At 38.0% G+C, this 15722-nt stretch overlaps 1 protein-coding gene across 5 annotated transcripts in view; it reads left to right on the plus strand.

Moving 5' to 3' along the window:
* Nucleotides 1-15722, plus strand: part of Col4a5 (collagen, type IV, alpha 5) — a 213867-nt gene that overhangs the window by 74937 nt on the left and 123208 nt on the right. For 4 of the 5 annotated variants that reach the window (XM_006528696.3, XM_006528697.4, NM_001163155.1 and 1 more), the window contains one exon: nt 8489-8533. The exons of the other annotated variant lie outside the window; for it this stretch is intronic. In XM_006528696.3, the coding sequence (XP_006528759.1) occupies nt 8489-8533 (45 nt within the window). The remainder of the gene's footprint in view (nt 1-8488; nt 8534-15722) is intronic. 5 annotated transcript variants of the gene reach the window in all.

Here is a 15722-nt window from a genome sequence, read left to right on the forward strand (position 1 = left end):
TAAAATAATAATCAAAACACAAAATGTACTAAACAAAGAAAGAATATTAAAAACAGTAAGAGAAAAAGATCAAGTAAGATATAAAGGCAGACCTATCACAATTACACCAGACCTCACCTTAGACTATGAAAGCCAAAAGATCCTGAGTAGATCTCATACAGACACTAAGAGAACACAAATGCCAGCCCAGAATATTATACCTAGAAAACTCTCAATTACCATAGATGGAGAAACCAAGATATTCCATGACAAAAAATAATTTACCCAATATCTTTCCACAAATCCAGCCCTACAAAGGATAATAGATGGAAAACACAAACAAAAGGAGAGAAAACGAAGAAAATAATCTTTCGACAAACCCAAAAGATGATAGCCACACAAACATAATTACACCTCTAACAAACAAAAATAACAGGAAGTAACAATCATTTTTCCTTAATACCTCTTAACGTCAATGGACTCAATTCCCCAATAAAAAGACATAGACTAACAGACTGGATACATAAACAGGACTTAGCATTTTGCTGCATGCAAGAAAAAGCCTCGAAGATATGGGCACAGGGGAAAAATTCCTGAATAGAAGAGCAATGGCTTGTTCTGTAAGATCGAGAATCGATAAATGGGACCTCATAAAATTACAAAGCTTCTATAAGGCAAAAGACACTGTCAATAAGACAAAAAGGCCACCAACAGATTGGGAAATGATCTTTACCTATCCTAAATCAGATAGGGGACTAATATCCAATATATATAAAGAACCCAAGAAGGTGGACTCCAGAAAATCAAATAACCCTGTTAAAAATGGAGCTCAGAGCTAAACAAAGAATTTTCACCTGAGGAATACCAAATGGCTGAGAAGCACCTGAAAAAATGTTCAGCATCCTTAATCATTAGGGAAATGCAAATCAAAACAACCCTGAGATTCCATCTCAAACCAGTCAGAATGGCTAAGATAAAAAATTCAGGTGACAGCAGATGCTGGCAAGTATGTAGAGAAAGAGGAACACTCCTCCATTGTTGGTGGGACTGCAAGCTTGTACAACCACTCTGGAAATCAGTCTGGTGGTTCCTCAGAAAATTGGACATAGTACAACCAGAGGATTCCACAATACCTCTACTTGGCATATATCCAGAAGATGTTCCAACTGGTAAGAAGGACACATGCTCCACTATGTTCATAGCAGCCTTATTTATAATAGCCAGAAGCTGGAAAGAACCCAGATGCCCCTCAACAGAGGAATGGATACAGAAAATGTGGTACATTTACACAATGGAGTACTACTCAGCTATTAAAAAGAATGAATTTATGAAATTCTTAGGCAAATGGATGGACCTGGAGGGCATCATCCTGAGTGAGGTAAGCCAATCACAAAAAAAACTCACACAATATGTACTCACTGATAAATGGATATTAGCCAAGAAACTTAGAATACCCAAGATATAAGATACAATTTGCTAAACACATGAAACTCAAGAAGAACAAAGACCAAAGTGTGGACACTTTGCCCCTTCTTAGAATTGGGAACAAAACACCCATGGGAGGAGTTACAGAGGCAAAGTTTGGAGCTGAGCCGAAAGGATGGACCATCTAGAGACTGCCATAATCGGGGATCCATCCCATAATCAGCCTCCAAACGCTGACACCATTGCATACACTAGCAAGATTTTGCTGAAAGGACCCTGATATAGCTGTCTCTTGTGAGACTATGCCGGGGCCTGGCAAACACAGAAGTGGATGCTCACAGTCAGCTATTGGATGGAACACAGGGCCCCCAATGGAGGAGCTAGAGAAAGTATCCAAGGAGCTAAAGAGATCTGCAACCCTGTAGGTGGAACAACATTATGAACTAACCAGTACCCCGGAGCTCTTGACTCTAGCTGCATATGTATCAAAAGATGGCCTAGTCGGCCATCAGAATATCAGTGGAAAGAGAGGCTCATTGATCCTGCAAACTTTTTATGCCTCAGTACAGGGGAACGCCAGTTCCAAGAAGTGGGAGTGGTTGGGTGGGAGGGTATGGGGGACTTTTGGGATAGCACTGGAAATGTAAATGAAGAAAATACGTAATTAAAAAATTGATTATGACCTGGGTGGGTGATTATTCCCCTGAGGGGGAAGAAACGCACTTCAGTGATAAGGACAGACACTATCTAGAGTAAAAGGTTGGAAAACAATTTTTCAAGCAAATTGTCCCAAGCATCAAGCTGGAGTACCCATTCTAATATCGAATAAAATCAACTTTCATCTAAAAGTTATCAAAAAGGATAAGGAAGGACATATAATATTGGTCAAAGGAGAAATCTTCCAAGATGAACTCTCAATTCTGAACATCTATGCTCCAAATACAAGGCACCCACATTCATGAAAGAAACTTTACTAAAGCTCAAAGCACATGTCATACCCCACACAATAATAGTGGGAGACTTCAACACCCCACTCTCAGCAATGGACAGATCATGGAAACAGAAACTAAAGAGTGACACAGTGAAACTAACAGAAGTTATGAAACAAATGGATCTAACAGATATTTATAGAACATTTCATCCTGAAGCAAAAGAATATACCTTCTTCTCAGCACCTCATGGTGCCTTCTCCAAAACTGACCATATAATTGGTCACAAAACAGGCTTCAACATATAGAAGAAGATTGAAATAATCACATGCACCCTATCAGATTACCATGGACTAAAGGTGGTCTTAAATTCCAACAAAACAATGGAAAACACACATACACATGAAAGATGAACAATGTTCTACTCAATGATAACTTGTTCAAGGAAGAAATAAAGAAATTAAAGAATTTTTAGAATTTAATGAAAACGAAGACACATCAGACAAAAACTTATAGGACACAATGAAAGCAGTGGTAAGAGGAAAACTCATAGGTCTAAGTGCCTCCAAAAAGAAACTGGAGAGAGCTAGCAGCTTGACAGCACACCTGAAAGCTCTAGAACAGAAGAAGAAGAAGAAGAAGAAGAAGAAGAAGAAGAAGAAGAAGAGGAGGAGGAGGAGGAGGAGGAGGAGGAGGAGGAGGAGGAGGAGGAGGAGGAGGAAGAAAGTACACACAAAAGAGTAGAAGGCAGGAAATAATCAAACTCAGGGCTGAAATCAACCAAGTAGAAACAAATAGTACTATACAAAGAATCAACAAAACAAAGAACTGGTTCTTTGAGAAAATCAATAAGACAGACAAACACTTAGCCAGACTAAACAGAGGGCACAAAAACAGTATCCAAATTAATAAAATCAGAAATGAAAAGGGAGACATAAGAACAGAAACCTTGGAAATTCAAAAAATCATCAGATCATACTACAAAAGTTTATACTCAACAAAATTGAAAAATCTGGCTGAAATGGACAATTTTCTAGACATATCCTAGGTGCCAAATTTAAAATAGGATCAGATAAATGATCTAAACTGTCCCATAACCCATAAAGTAATAGAAGCAGTCATTAATTGCCTCCAACCTAAAAAAAACCCAGGACCAGATGGGTTTAGTGGAGAATTCTATCAGACCATTAAAGAAGAACTAATACCAGTACTCTTCAAACAATTCCACAAAATAGAAACAGAAGGAACACTACCCAATTTGTTTTATGAAGCCACAATCACGCATTTACCTACACTACACAAAGACCAAACCAAGAAAGAGAACTTCAGACCAATCTCCCTTATGAGCATAGATGCAAAAATACTCTTGCCAAGCGAATCCAAGAACACATCAAAATGATCATTCACCATGATCAATTAGGCTTCATCCCAGAGATGCAGGGATGGTTCAATATATGGAAACCCATCAATATAATCCATCACATAAACAAACTCATAGGAAAAAAACCACATTATCATTTCATTAGATGCTGAAAAAGCATTTGACAAAACTCACCATCCCTTCATTAAAAGTCTTGGAAAGATCAGGAATTCAGGGCCCCTACCTAAACATATTAAAATCAATATACAGCAAACCAGTACCCTACATCAAACTAAATAGAGAGAAACTTGAAGAAATCCCATTAAAATCAGGGACTAGACAAGACTGCCCACTCTCTCCTTATCTATTCAATACAGTACTTGAAGTTCTAGCTAGAGCAATTAGACAACAAAAGGAAGTCAAGGGGATAAAAATTGGAAAGGAAGAAGTCAAAATATCACTCTTTGCAGATGATGTAATAGTATATATAAGTGACCCTAAAAATTCCACCAGAGAACCCCTAAACCTGATAAACAGCTTCAGTGCAGTAGCTGGATATAAAATTAACTCAAACAAATCAATGGCCTTTCTCTACACAAAGGATAAACGGACTGAGAAAGAAATTAGGGAAACAATACCCTTCACAATAGTCACAAATATTATAGAATACCTTGGTGTGACTCTAACTAAGGAAGTGAAAGATCAGTATGATAAGAACTTCAAGTCTCTGAAGAAAGAAATCAAAAGATCTCAGAAGATGGAAAGATCTCCCATGATCATGGATTGGCAGGCAAATAGAGCAAAATGGCCATCTTGCTGAAAGCAATCTACAGATTCAATGCAATCCCCATCAAAATTCCATATCAATTCTTCATAGAGTTAGAAAGAGCAATTTGCAAATTCATTCAGAACAAACAAACAAACAAACAAACGAACTCAGGATAGCAAAACCTATTCTCAACAATAAAAGAACTTCTGGGGGAATCACCATGCCTGACCTCAAGCTGTACTACAGAGCAATTGTGATAAAAACTGCATAGTATTGGTTCAGAAACAGGCAGGAAGATCAATGGAATAGAATTGAAGACCCAGAAATGAACCCACACACATATGGTCACTTGATCCTTGACAAAGGAGCTAAAACCATCCAGTGGAAAAAAGACAGCATTTTCAACAAATGGTGCTGTTCAACTGGCGGTTATCATGTAGACAAATGCGAATTGATCCATTCTTATCTACTCGTACAAAGCTCAAGTCTAAGTGGATCAAGGAACTCCACATAAAACCAGAGACACTGAAACTTATAGAAGAGAAAGTGGTGAAGAGCCTCAAACACATGGGCACAGGGGAAAAATTCCTGAACAGTACACCAATGGCTTATGCTCTAAGATCAAGAAACGACAAATGGGACCTCATAAAATTGCAAAGCCTCTGTAAGGCAAATGACACTGTCAATAGGACTAAATATGGCAACCAACATATTGAGAAAAGATCTTTACCAATCCTACATCTGATAGAGGGCTAATATCCAATATATACAAAGAATTCAAGAAGTTAGACTCCCAAGAATCAAATAACCCTATTAAAATGCAGTAAAGAGCTAAACAAATAATTCTCAATGGAGAAATAATGAATGGAGAGAAACACCTAAAGACATGTTTAGCACCCTTTGTCATTAAGGAAATCCACATCAAAACAACCCTGAGATTCCACCTCACACCAGTCAGAATGGCTAAGATCAAAATCTCAGGTGACAGCAGATGCTGGCAAGGATGAAGAGAAAAAGGAATACACCATTGCTGGTGGGATTGCAAGCTGGTACAACCACTTGGTGGTTCCTCAGAAAATTGGACATAGCAGTACCTGATGACCCAGGTATACCATTCCTGGGCATATCCAACATGTAATAAGGACACATGCTCCACTATGTTCATAGCAGCCTTATTTATAAATAGCCAGAAGCTGGAAAGAACCCAGATGTCCTTCAACAGAGGAATGTGGTACGTTTACACAATGGAGTACTACTCAGCTATTAAAAAGGATGAATTCATGAAATTCTTAAAGAAATGTATGGAACTAGAAAATATCATCCTGAATGAGGTAACTCAGTCACAAAAGAAAACACATGGTATATACTCACTGATAAGTGGATATTAGCCCAAAATCTCTAAATACTCAAGATACAATTCACAGACCACATTAGGCTCAAAAATTAGGAATACTGAAGTGTGGGTGCTTCAGTCCTTCTTAGAAGGAGAACAAAATACTCACAGGAGAAAAAATGGAGAAAAAGTGTAGAGCACAGACTGAAGGAAAAGCCATCCAGAGACTGTCCTACCTGGGGATTCATCCCATATACAGTTACCAAATCCAGACACTATTGTGGATGCCAAATAGTGCATGCTGACAGGAACCTGACAGCTGTTTCCTGAGAGGCCCTGGCAGAGGTGGATGCTCTCAGCCAATCATTGGACTGAGCACGGAGTCCTCAATAGAGGAGTTGGAGAAAGGACTGAGGGTGTTTCAGGGGTTTGAAACCCCATAGGAAGAACAACAATATGAACCAACCAGACCCCCCCCCCAGAGTTCATCAATGAAGCCAAAGCCATCAACCAAGGAGTACACATGGCTCCAACTGCATATGTAACAGAGGACAGCCTTGTCAGGCATCAATGGGAGGAGAGGTCCTTGGTCCTATGAAGGCTTGATAGATGCCCCAGTGTAGAGGAATCGAGAGCAGGGTGGTGGGAGTGGGTGGGTAGGTGGGTGAAGGAACACCCTCATAGAAGCAGGGGGAAGGATGGGATAGGGAATTTCCGGGAGGGGGTAAAAATTGGGAACGTGGATAACATTTGAAATGTAAATAAAGAAAATATCCAATAAAAATGCCTTGATTTTTTCTCCACTCATTTACAATGAAATATTCATTATAGAGTAGCCACCCTTTATTTGTAGTTTCATTTCCCATGATTTCAATCATATGCATCCAACTACTGTATGGAAATAAGCTGAAATTCTTAAAATTAATAATTAATGTTTTCCAAAACTCATTATAATATGTTGTTATATTTGTTTTATATTACCCTTTGATATTTTTAAAGTCTTCCAGTGTTTATAAATTTTGTTACATTTATGTGTACATATGAAAATAGAAATTTGAATATAGAAATTTGCTTTCTGTCTACATTTTCATGTGGTGACTATGTGGGATCTTAGAAGCTATCCTTGGCTAAAGAGTGGCTTCTGTTTTCTAAGTTCATTTGAGCTTTCTTTCTGAAAATCTTCTAGTATTCACTTTATCCAAATCTAAGTCCCAAACTATTTTAATAACTGAAGCCTTGCTTCACTTTTATGTCTGACTGATGTAGGGCCCACTATGTTCTTTTTTCTTTTTACAAGTTTTCCCACAGATATTGCTGGGGTGTTTTTGCCTATATAAACTTTGGAGCTACTGTCTAGTCTTAAAAAAACCCAGTAACTTCTATTTTCATTATATAAAATTTCTATCTAATTTTGTAATTTACTGTTTAAATTGGATTCCTTTTTTTAAGGACATGGAATTTCTTTTTTATACATATTTAACTACTTCTTTGTGAAGTTCACAACTGTTTTTAATCCTTTCCTCTTGTAAATCTTGTGCATTTCTTGTTAAATTTACTGCAAAATATTTTGTTTTGTCATTATTGGTTGAGTATTTTCTTCTATTAAGTCTTGTAAATGGTTGTTACAATAATAAAGCTATCTTTTAGTATTCACTTTAATCCAAATCTAAGTCCCATTTATTTTAATAATGTGAAGCAAGGCTATGAAGACAAGGCTGGCCTCAAACTAGGGGCATTTTTTTCTTCTTTAACCTTTTGACTTTTGGCAATACAGGTCCTCCATAACTTCTAACTTTGTAATTTTCTTTCCTGAAGTTCTTCTTTAACCATGTTGCTGGTCTAACTGGTGCAATACTCACACTTTTGTCTTATTTCTGCCTTCAGTGAGAAGGCATAAAATATTTATTGAACAAGAGATCTTCTAGTTATTTTAACTGGGAATCAGAATCCATTGAATCTTCTCACAAACAAGTCTGCTTCAGAAAGAGTATGTCATTAAACTTTTTAAAAGGAGACAATTTTAAAGGGACTTACAGACTTTGCATTAACAGTATTCATGTCCTTGTCAAAATCTGTGGATATACTACTTTACACCAAACTGTATTAGGTCTTTTTTATTCAAAACTTTAAAGAAAATACTTAACAAAAAATTCACGGAGATAAAATTGAAACTTTTCAGCAATGCAGGGGTGACTAAAAGTGAGTAGGTAGAATTTGCAAGGAACAGAGAACAGAAGCTGGAAGGGAGAGTTTATGACTTTTAAGTTCTATAAAAAGTGCTTTCTGAAATAAATGGAAAGATAAAAGCAAAAGTTCACAAACAACACGTACACCTGCAGTTTGATGTGTTATAGAAACTGTCAAGATTTTGATTTTCTCCGTCTCTCTCTCTTTTTCTTCCCTCATGTACAAATTTATCTTCATTTTCTTGTGTGTGTCTTGTATATCTTTCTGCATGCAACATTTCTTCTTCATGTCAACAGTCTCCCCAGTAAAATACTGGCCGTTCTTGGTATTGTTCATTTAATTTATCAGTGGTTTGAATCTTAATCATAATTCTTGTTTGGGTGTATGAAATTAGCACTAATTTTCAGAAAAGTTTACCAAAAAATTCAGGCTAGCTAATGAAAAATTAGTTATTAGATGACTGCTTTGAAGGAAAAAAAGGAACTAAATAATATTGTGTTTTTCAGGGTGATGATGGAATTCCAGGGCCACCAGGACCAAAAGGAATCAGAGTAAGCAATATTCAGTGTACGGGAAATGCTTTGTTGTTGTCAACAGATAAGACCAAGTAAAATGGTATGAGACAACAAGAAACTAATTATCATTGCTCACAAACATATATACACATGTATGTTTATATTACATCATATAGATACAACATGCTAAGTTCATTTACTCTTGCTTCTATGCATTCATGATTTCAAGGATGACCACTTGTTATTGGATAATCAAATGGGGGGGGGGTCATCCCTGGGATGACCTTAAGAAAGACTCCCTCTCAAGCGTCATTATACATTTGTAGTTTTGTGTCAAAAGGTGCAGCTCTCTGGAATTTTTTCCCATTCATATTACCACATTTGTTCATAGTCATAACTCAAGAGTATTGTCCATCTATGTGGGGAACTCAAGGCAGCAGGGGTTCGTAGCAACTGGTCCCATCACTTTCTCAATGGAAAGCCAGGATCGACAGACATACTTGTGCTCAGCTCACTTACTTTATCTAGTTCATTATCCCTTTCTCAGGGAATGATCCTGACCACAATGAAAATAGTTCTTCTCACATCAATTAATATAACTAAGATAATCCCTATAGGCATATCCAGAAGGCTATTTCCCTAGTAATTCTAGATTCTGTCAAGTTAACAACTAAAATGAACCATTAGAACAGCTCTTTGTCAGCCTGACACATCAACACAACACTTTTATGCCATAACTTTCCAAGCTTTGTCCTCATAGGTTCATGACAATTATATGATCTAAAATGCATTCAGTCCAACTTTTAAAGTCCCCTTCATACTAAGCCTCTTAACTGCGAGATACCATAAAATTAAAAAAAAAAAAGCAATGGATGTACTTCAACATAATAGTGGCACAGAATAAATATCCCTCTCCAAAACAGAAGTGGGACATAGCAAAAAATAATCACTTCAACATAAATTAAAATCCAAACAGATAAAGATCAAATCCTGCAACTCTAAGGCTAGCATCTAGAGGTTGTAATGTGGTCAACTGGTATCCAAAACACCTTGAGCAGTCCCACAAACCCTTAGTTATACCACCTACAACACATACATTATTCCCTAGGCTTGCTTTTTTCCATGCCCACAGCTTTCCTTGGCAGCTGTCCCTTATTCCTGACATCTCCACTATCTTGGGGTCTCAACTGCAACTTAGTATGAACCTTTACAAGTTCATACTTTGGCCTCTTAGGACGTTTTTGCAGAGATTTCAACCATACCATAAATCCTCTGACCTTAGATTTAAAAACAAACAAACAAACAAACAAAACCCCAATAAACAAAAAATAAAACTTTACAGAATGACTCAGTGACCTGCTTAAACTTATCTTTCATGCCCCTTAAACTTGTACAATGTGAACTACATTGCCAAGTTCTGCTTCTAGCTCTTGATGGAGGCTCTGATAACTTCAGGATAACTTTTTGTTTGTCCCAGTGCAATGTAGATTTCTCTTCAATGATCCTGACATCTTTATCAAATATATATATTCTCAGTACCAGGCTAAATTCTCTCCCTTATTGAAATGTCCTCTGCCAAATACATTAATCCATTACTTTAAATTTACCTTCCATCAACATCTCAGGAAGTGATCAGAATGAAGACAAATTGCTGGCCAAAATATCATATGAATGCTCTCTAGCACAATTGTTGGCGGAGTCCTAGTTCCTCCTGAAATCTCAGTGACCTGCCCCCACTGGACATATTCCTCCCAATGTTCTTATTTTCCAAGTTCCCAGAAGAAGAACCATTAAGCTCTGCTTATTGTATTCTGAGACTTTTCTTTCTTTTTAAAAGTTTATTTATATATTTTTTTAAAATGTAGGAGTGCTCTGTCTGTATATATACCTGCATGCCAGAAGAGGACATCTAATCCCTTTATAGATGGTTGTGAGCCACCATGTGGTTGCTGGGGATTCAACTCAGGACCTCTGGAAGAGCAGCCAGTGCTCTTAACTACTGAGCCATCTCACCAGCCCCAAGGACTTTTCTAACCCAATGTTTCATTTCTTCCACATTCCTCCTGAAAACCATTTCCAAAGGCCTAAGACTTGCACAGTCAATTTTATCAGAACAATGTCCCAATTCTTGGTACCAATTTCTGTATTAGTTCTTTTGCTATTGCTCAGATAAAATTTTCTGTTAAAGGCAATTTAAGGGAGAAGAGATTTATCCTGGCCTACAGTTCAGGGGTTAAAGTTGTTCATAATAATGATTAAAGCCAAGGCAGCAAGAGTTTTAAGCTTTAAGTTTTAAGGTCACACTACTTTCTTTTTTTTTTTTTTTTTTTTTTTTTTTTTTTTCTTTCCATTTTTTATTAGGTATTTAGCTTATTTACATTTCCAATGCTATACCAAAAGTCCCCCCCATACCCACCCACCCCCACTCCCCTACCCGCCCACTCCCCCTTTTTGGCCCTGGCGTTCCCCTGTTCTGGGGCATATAAAGTTTGTGTGTCCAATGGGCCTCTCTTTCCAGTGATGGCCGACTAGGTCATCTTTTGATACATATGCAGCTAGAGTCAAGAGCTCCGGGGTACTGGTTAGTTCATAATGTTGATCCACCTATAGGGTTGCAGATCCCTTTAGCTCCTTGGGTACTTTCTCTAGCTCCTCCATTGGGAGCCCTGTGATCCGTCCATTAGCTGACTGTGGGCATCCACTTCTGTGTTTGCTAGGCCCCGGCATAGTCTCACAAGAGACAGCTACATCTGGGTCCTTTCGATAAAATCTTGCTAGTGTATGCAATGGTGTCAGCGTTTGGATGCTGATTATGGGGTGGATCCCTGGATAAGGCAGTCTCTACATGGTCCACCCTTTAATCTCAGCTCCAAACTTTGTCTCTGTAACTCCTTCCAAGGGTGTTTTGTTCCCACTTCTAAGGAGGGGCATAGTGTCTACACTTCAGTCTTCATTTTTCTTGAGTTTCATGTGTTTAGGAAATTGTATCTTATATCTTGGGTATCCTAGGTTTTGGGCTAATATCCACTTATCAGTGAGTACATATTGTGTGAGTTCCTTTGTGAATGTGTTACCTCACTCAGGATGATGCCCTCCAGGTCCATCCATTTGGCTAGGAATTTCATAAATTCATTCTTTTTAATAGCTGAGTAGTACTCCATTGTGTAGATGTACCACATTTTCTGTATCCATTCCTCTGTTGAGGGGCATCTGGGTTCTTTCCAGCTTCTGGCTATTATAAATAATGCTGCTATGAACATAGTGGAGCATGTGTCCTTCTTACCAGTTGGGGCATCTTCTGGATATATGCCCAAGAGAGGTATTGCTGGATCCTCCGGTAGTACTATGTCCAATTTTCTGAGGAACCGCCAGACGGATTTCCAGAGTGGTTGTACAAGCCTGCAATCCCACCAACAATGGAGGAGTGTTCCTCTTTCTCCACATCCACGCCAGCATCTGCTGTCACCTGAATTTTTGATCTTAGACATTCTGACTGGTGTGAGGTGGAATCTTAGGGTTGTTTTGATTTGCATTTCCCTGATGATTAAGGATGTTGAACATTTTTTCAGGTGCTTCTCTGCCATTCTGTATTCCTCAGGTGAGAATTCTTTGTTCAGTTCTGAGCCCCATTTTTTAATGGGGTTGTTTGATTTTCTGAAGTCCACCTTCTTGAGTTCTTTATATATGTTGGATATTAGTCCCCTATCTGATTTAGGATAGGTAAAGATCCTTTCCCAATCTGTTGGTGGTCTCTTTGTCTTATTGACGGTGTCTTTTGCCTTGCAGAAACTTTGGAGTTTCATTAGGTCCCATTTGTCAATTCTCGATCTTACAGCACAAGCCATTGCTGTTCTGTTCAGGAATTTTTCCCCTGTGCCCATATCTTCAAGGCTTTTCCCCACTTTCTCCTCTATAAGTTTCAGTGTCTCTGGTTTTATGTGAAGTTCTTTGATCCATTTAGATTTGACCTTAGTACAAGGAGATAAGTATGGATCGATTCGCATTCTTCTACATGATAACAACCAGTTGTGCCAGCACCATTTGTTGAAAATGCTGTCTTTCTTCCACTGGATGGTTTTAGCTCCCTTGTCGAAGATCAAGTGACCATAGGTGTGTGGGTTCATTTCTGGGTCTTCAATTCTATTCCATTGGTCTACTTGTCTGTCTCTATACCAGTACCATGCAGTTTTTACCACAATTGCTCTGTAGTAAAGCTTTAGGTCCGGCATGGTGATTCCACCAGAGGTTCTTTTATCCTTGAGAAGAGTTTTTGCTATCCTAGGTTTTTTGTTATTCCAGATGAATTTGCAAATTGCTCCTTCTAATTCATTGAAGAATTGAGTTGGAATTTTGATGGGGATTGCATTGAATCTGTAGATTGCTTTTGGCAAGATAGCCATTTTTACAATATTGATCCTGCCAATCCATGAGCATGGGAGATCTTTCCATCTTCTGAGATCTTCTTTAATTTCTTTCTTCAGAGACTTGAAGTTTTTATCATACAGATCTTTCACTTCCTTAGTTAGAGTCACGCCGAGATATTTTATATTATTTGTGACTATTGAGAAGGGTGTTGTTTCCCTAATTTCTTTCTCAGCCTGTTTATTCTTTGTGTAGAGAAAGGCCATTGACTTGTTTGAGTTAATTTTATATCCAGCTACTTCACCGAAGCTGTTTATCAGGTTTAGGAGTTCTCTGGTGGAATTTTTAGGGTCACTTATATATACTATCATATCATCTGCAAAAAGTGATATTTTGACTTCCTCTTTTCCAATTTGTATCCCCTTGATCTCCTTTTGTTGTCGAATTGCTCTGGCTAATACTTCAAGTACTATGTTGAAAAGGTAGGGAGAAAGTGGGCAGCCTTGTCTAGTCCCTGATTTTAGTGGGATTGCTTCCAGCTTCTCTCCATTTACTTTGATGTTGGCTACTGGTTTGCTGTAGATTGCTTTTATCATGTTTAGGTATGGGCCTTGAATTCCTGATCTTTCCAGAACTTTTATCATGAATGGGTGTTGGATCTTGTCAAATGCTTTTTCTGCATCCAACGAGATGATCATGTGGTTTTTGTCTTTGAGTTTGTTTATATAGTGGATTACATTGATGGATTTTCGTATATTAAACCATCCCTGCATTCCTGGAATAAAACCTACTTGGTCAGGATGGATGATTGCTTTAATGTGATCTTGGATTCGGTTAGCGAGAATTTTATTGAGGATTTTTGCATCGATATTCATAAGAGAAATTGGTCTGAAGTTCTCTATCTTTGTTGGATCTTTCTGTGGTTTAGGTATCAGAGTAATAGTGGCTTCATAAAATGAGTTGGGTAGAGTACTTTCTACTTCTATCTTGTGAAAAAGTTTGTGCAGAACTGGAATTAGATCTTCTTTGAAGGTCTGATAGAACTCTGCACTAAACCCGTCTGGTCCTGGGCTTTTTTTGGCTGGGAGACTATTTATAACTGCTTCTATTTCTTTAGGGGATATGGGACTGTTTAGAAGGTCAACTTGATCCTGATTCAACTTTGGTACCTGGTATCTGTCCAGAAATTTGTCCATTTCGTCCAGGTTTTCCAGTTTTGTTGAGTATAGCCTTTTGTAGAAGGATCTGATGGTGTTTTGGATTTCTTCAGGATCTGTTGTTATGTCTCCCTTTTCAGTTCTGATTTTGTTAATTAGGATTTTGTCTCTGTGCCCTCTAGTGAGTCTAGCTAAGGGTTTATCTATCTTGTTGATTTTCTCAAAGAACCAACTCCTCGTTTGGTTAATTCTTTGAATAGTTCTTCTTGTTTCCACTTGGTTGATTTCACCCCTGAGTTTGATTATTTCCTGCCGTCTACTCCTCTTGGGTGAATTTGCTTCCTTTTTTTCTAGAGCTTTTAGATGTGTTGTCAAGCTGCTAGTATGTGCTCTCTCCCGTTTCTTCATGGAGGCACTCAGAGCTATGAGTTTCCCTCTTAGAAATGCTTTCATTGTGTCCCAAAGGTTTGGGTACGTTGTGGCTTCATTTTCATTAAACTCTAAAAAGTCTTTAATTTCTTTCTTTATTCCTTCCTTGACCAAGGTATCATTGAGAAGAGTGTTGTTCAGTTTCCACGTGAGTGTTGGCTTTCTGTTATTTTTTTTGTTATTGAAGATCAGCCTTAGTGCATGGTGATCTGATAGGATACATGGGACAATTTCAATATTTTTGAATCTGTTGAGGCCTGTTTTGTGGCCTATTATGTGGTCAATTTTGGAGAAGGTACCATGAGGTGCTGAGAAGAAGGTATATCCTTTGGTTTTAGGATAAAATGTTCTGTAGATATCTGTCAGATCCATTTGTTTCATCACTTCTGTTAGTTTCAGTGTGTCCCTGTTTAGTTTCTGTTTCCATGATCTGTCCATTGGTGAAAGTGGTGTGTTGAAGTCTCCCACTATTATTGTGTGAGGTGCAATGTGTGCTTTGAGCTTTACTAAAGTTTCTTTAATGAATGTGGCTGCCCTTGTATTTGGCGCATAGATATTCAGAATTGAGAGTTCCTCTTGGAGGATTTTACCTTTGATGAGAACAAAGTGCCCCTCCTTGTCTTTTTTGATGACTTTGGGTTGGAAGTCAATCTTATCAGATATTAGGATGGCTACTCCAGCTTGTTTCTTCATACCATTTGCTTGGAAAATTGTTTTCCAGCCTTTTATTCTGAGGTAGTGTCTATCTTTTTCTCTGAGATGTGTCTCCTGTAAACAGCAAAATGTTGGGTCTTGTTTGTGTAGCCAGTTTGTTAGTCTATGTCTTTTTATTGGGGAGTTGAGACCATTGATGTTAAGAGATATTAAGGAAAAGTAATTGTTGCTTCCTGTTATTTTTGTTGTTAAAGTTGGCATTCTGTTCTTGTGGCTGTCTTCTTTTAGGTTTGTTGAGGGATTACCTTCTTGTTTTTTCTAGGGCATTGTTCCCGTTCTTGTATTGGTTTTTTTCTGTTATTACCCTTTGAAGGGCTGGATTCGTGGAGAGATAATGTGAGAATTTGGTTTTGTCGTGGAATACTTTGGTTTCTCCATCTATGGTAATTGAGAGTTTGGCAGGGTATAGTAGCCTGGGCTGGAATTTGTGTTCTTTTAGTGTCTGTATAACATCTGTCCAGGCTCTTCTGGCTTTCATAGTCTCTGGTGAAAAATCTGGTGTAATTCTGATAGGCTTGCCTTTGTATGTTACTTGACCTTTTTCCCTTACCGCTTTTAGTATT

This window comes from Mus musculus, chromosome X (assembly GCF_000001635.26).
Source record: "Mus musculus strain C57BL/6J chromosome X, GRCm38.p6 C57BL/6J".
NCBI lineage: Eukaryota > Metazoa > Chordata > Mammalia > Rodentia > Muridae > Mus > Mus musculus.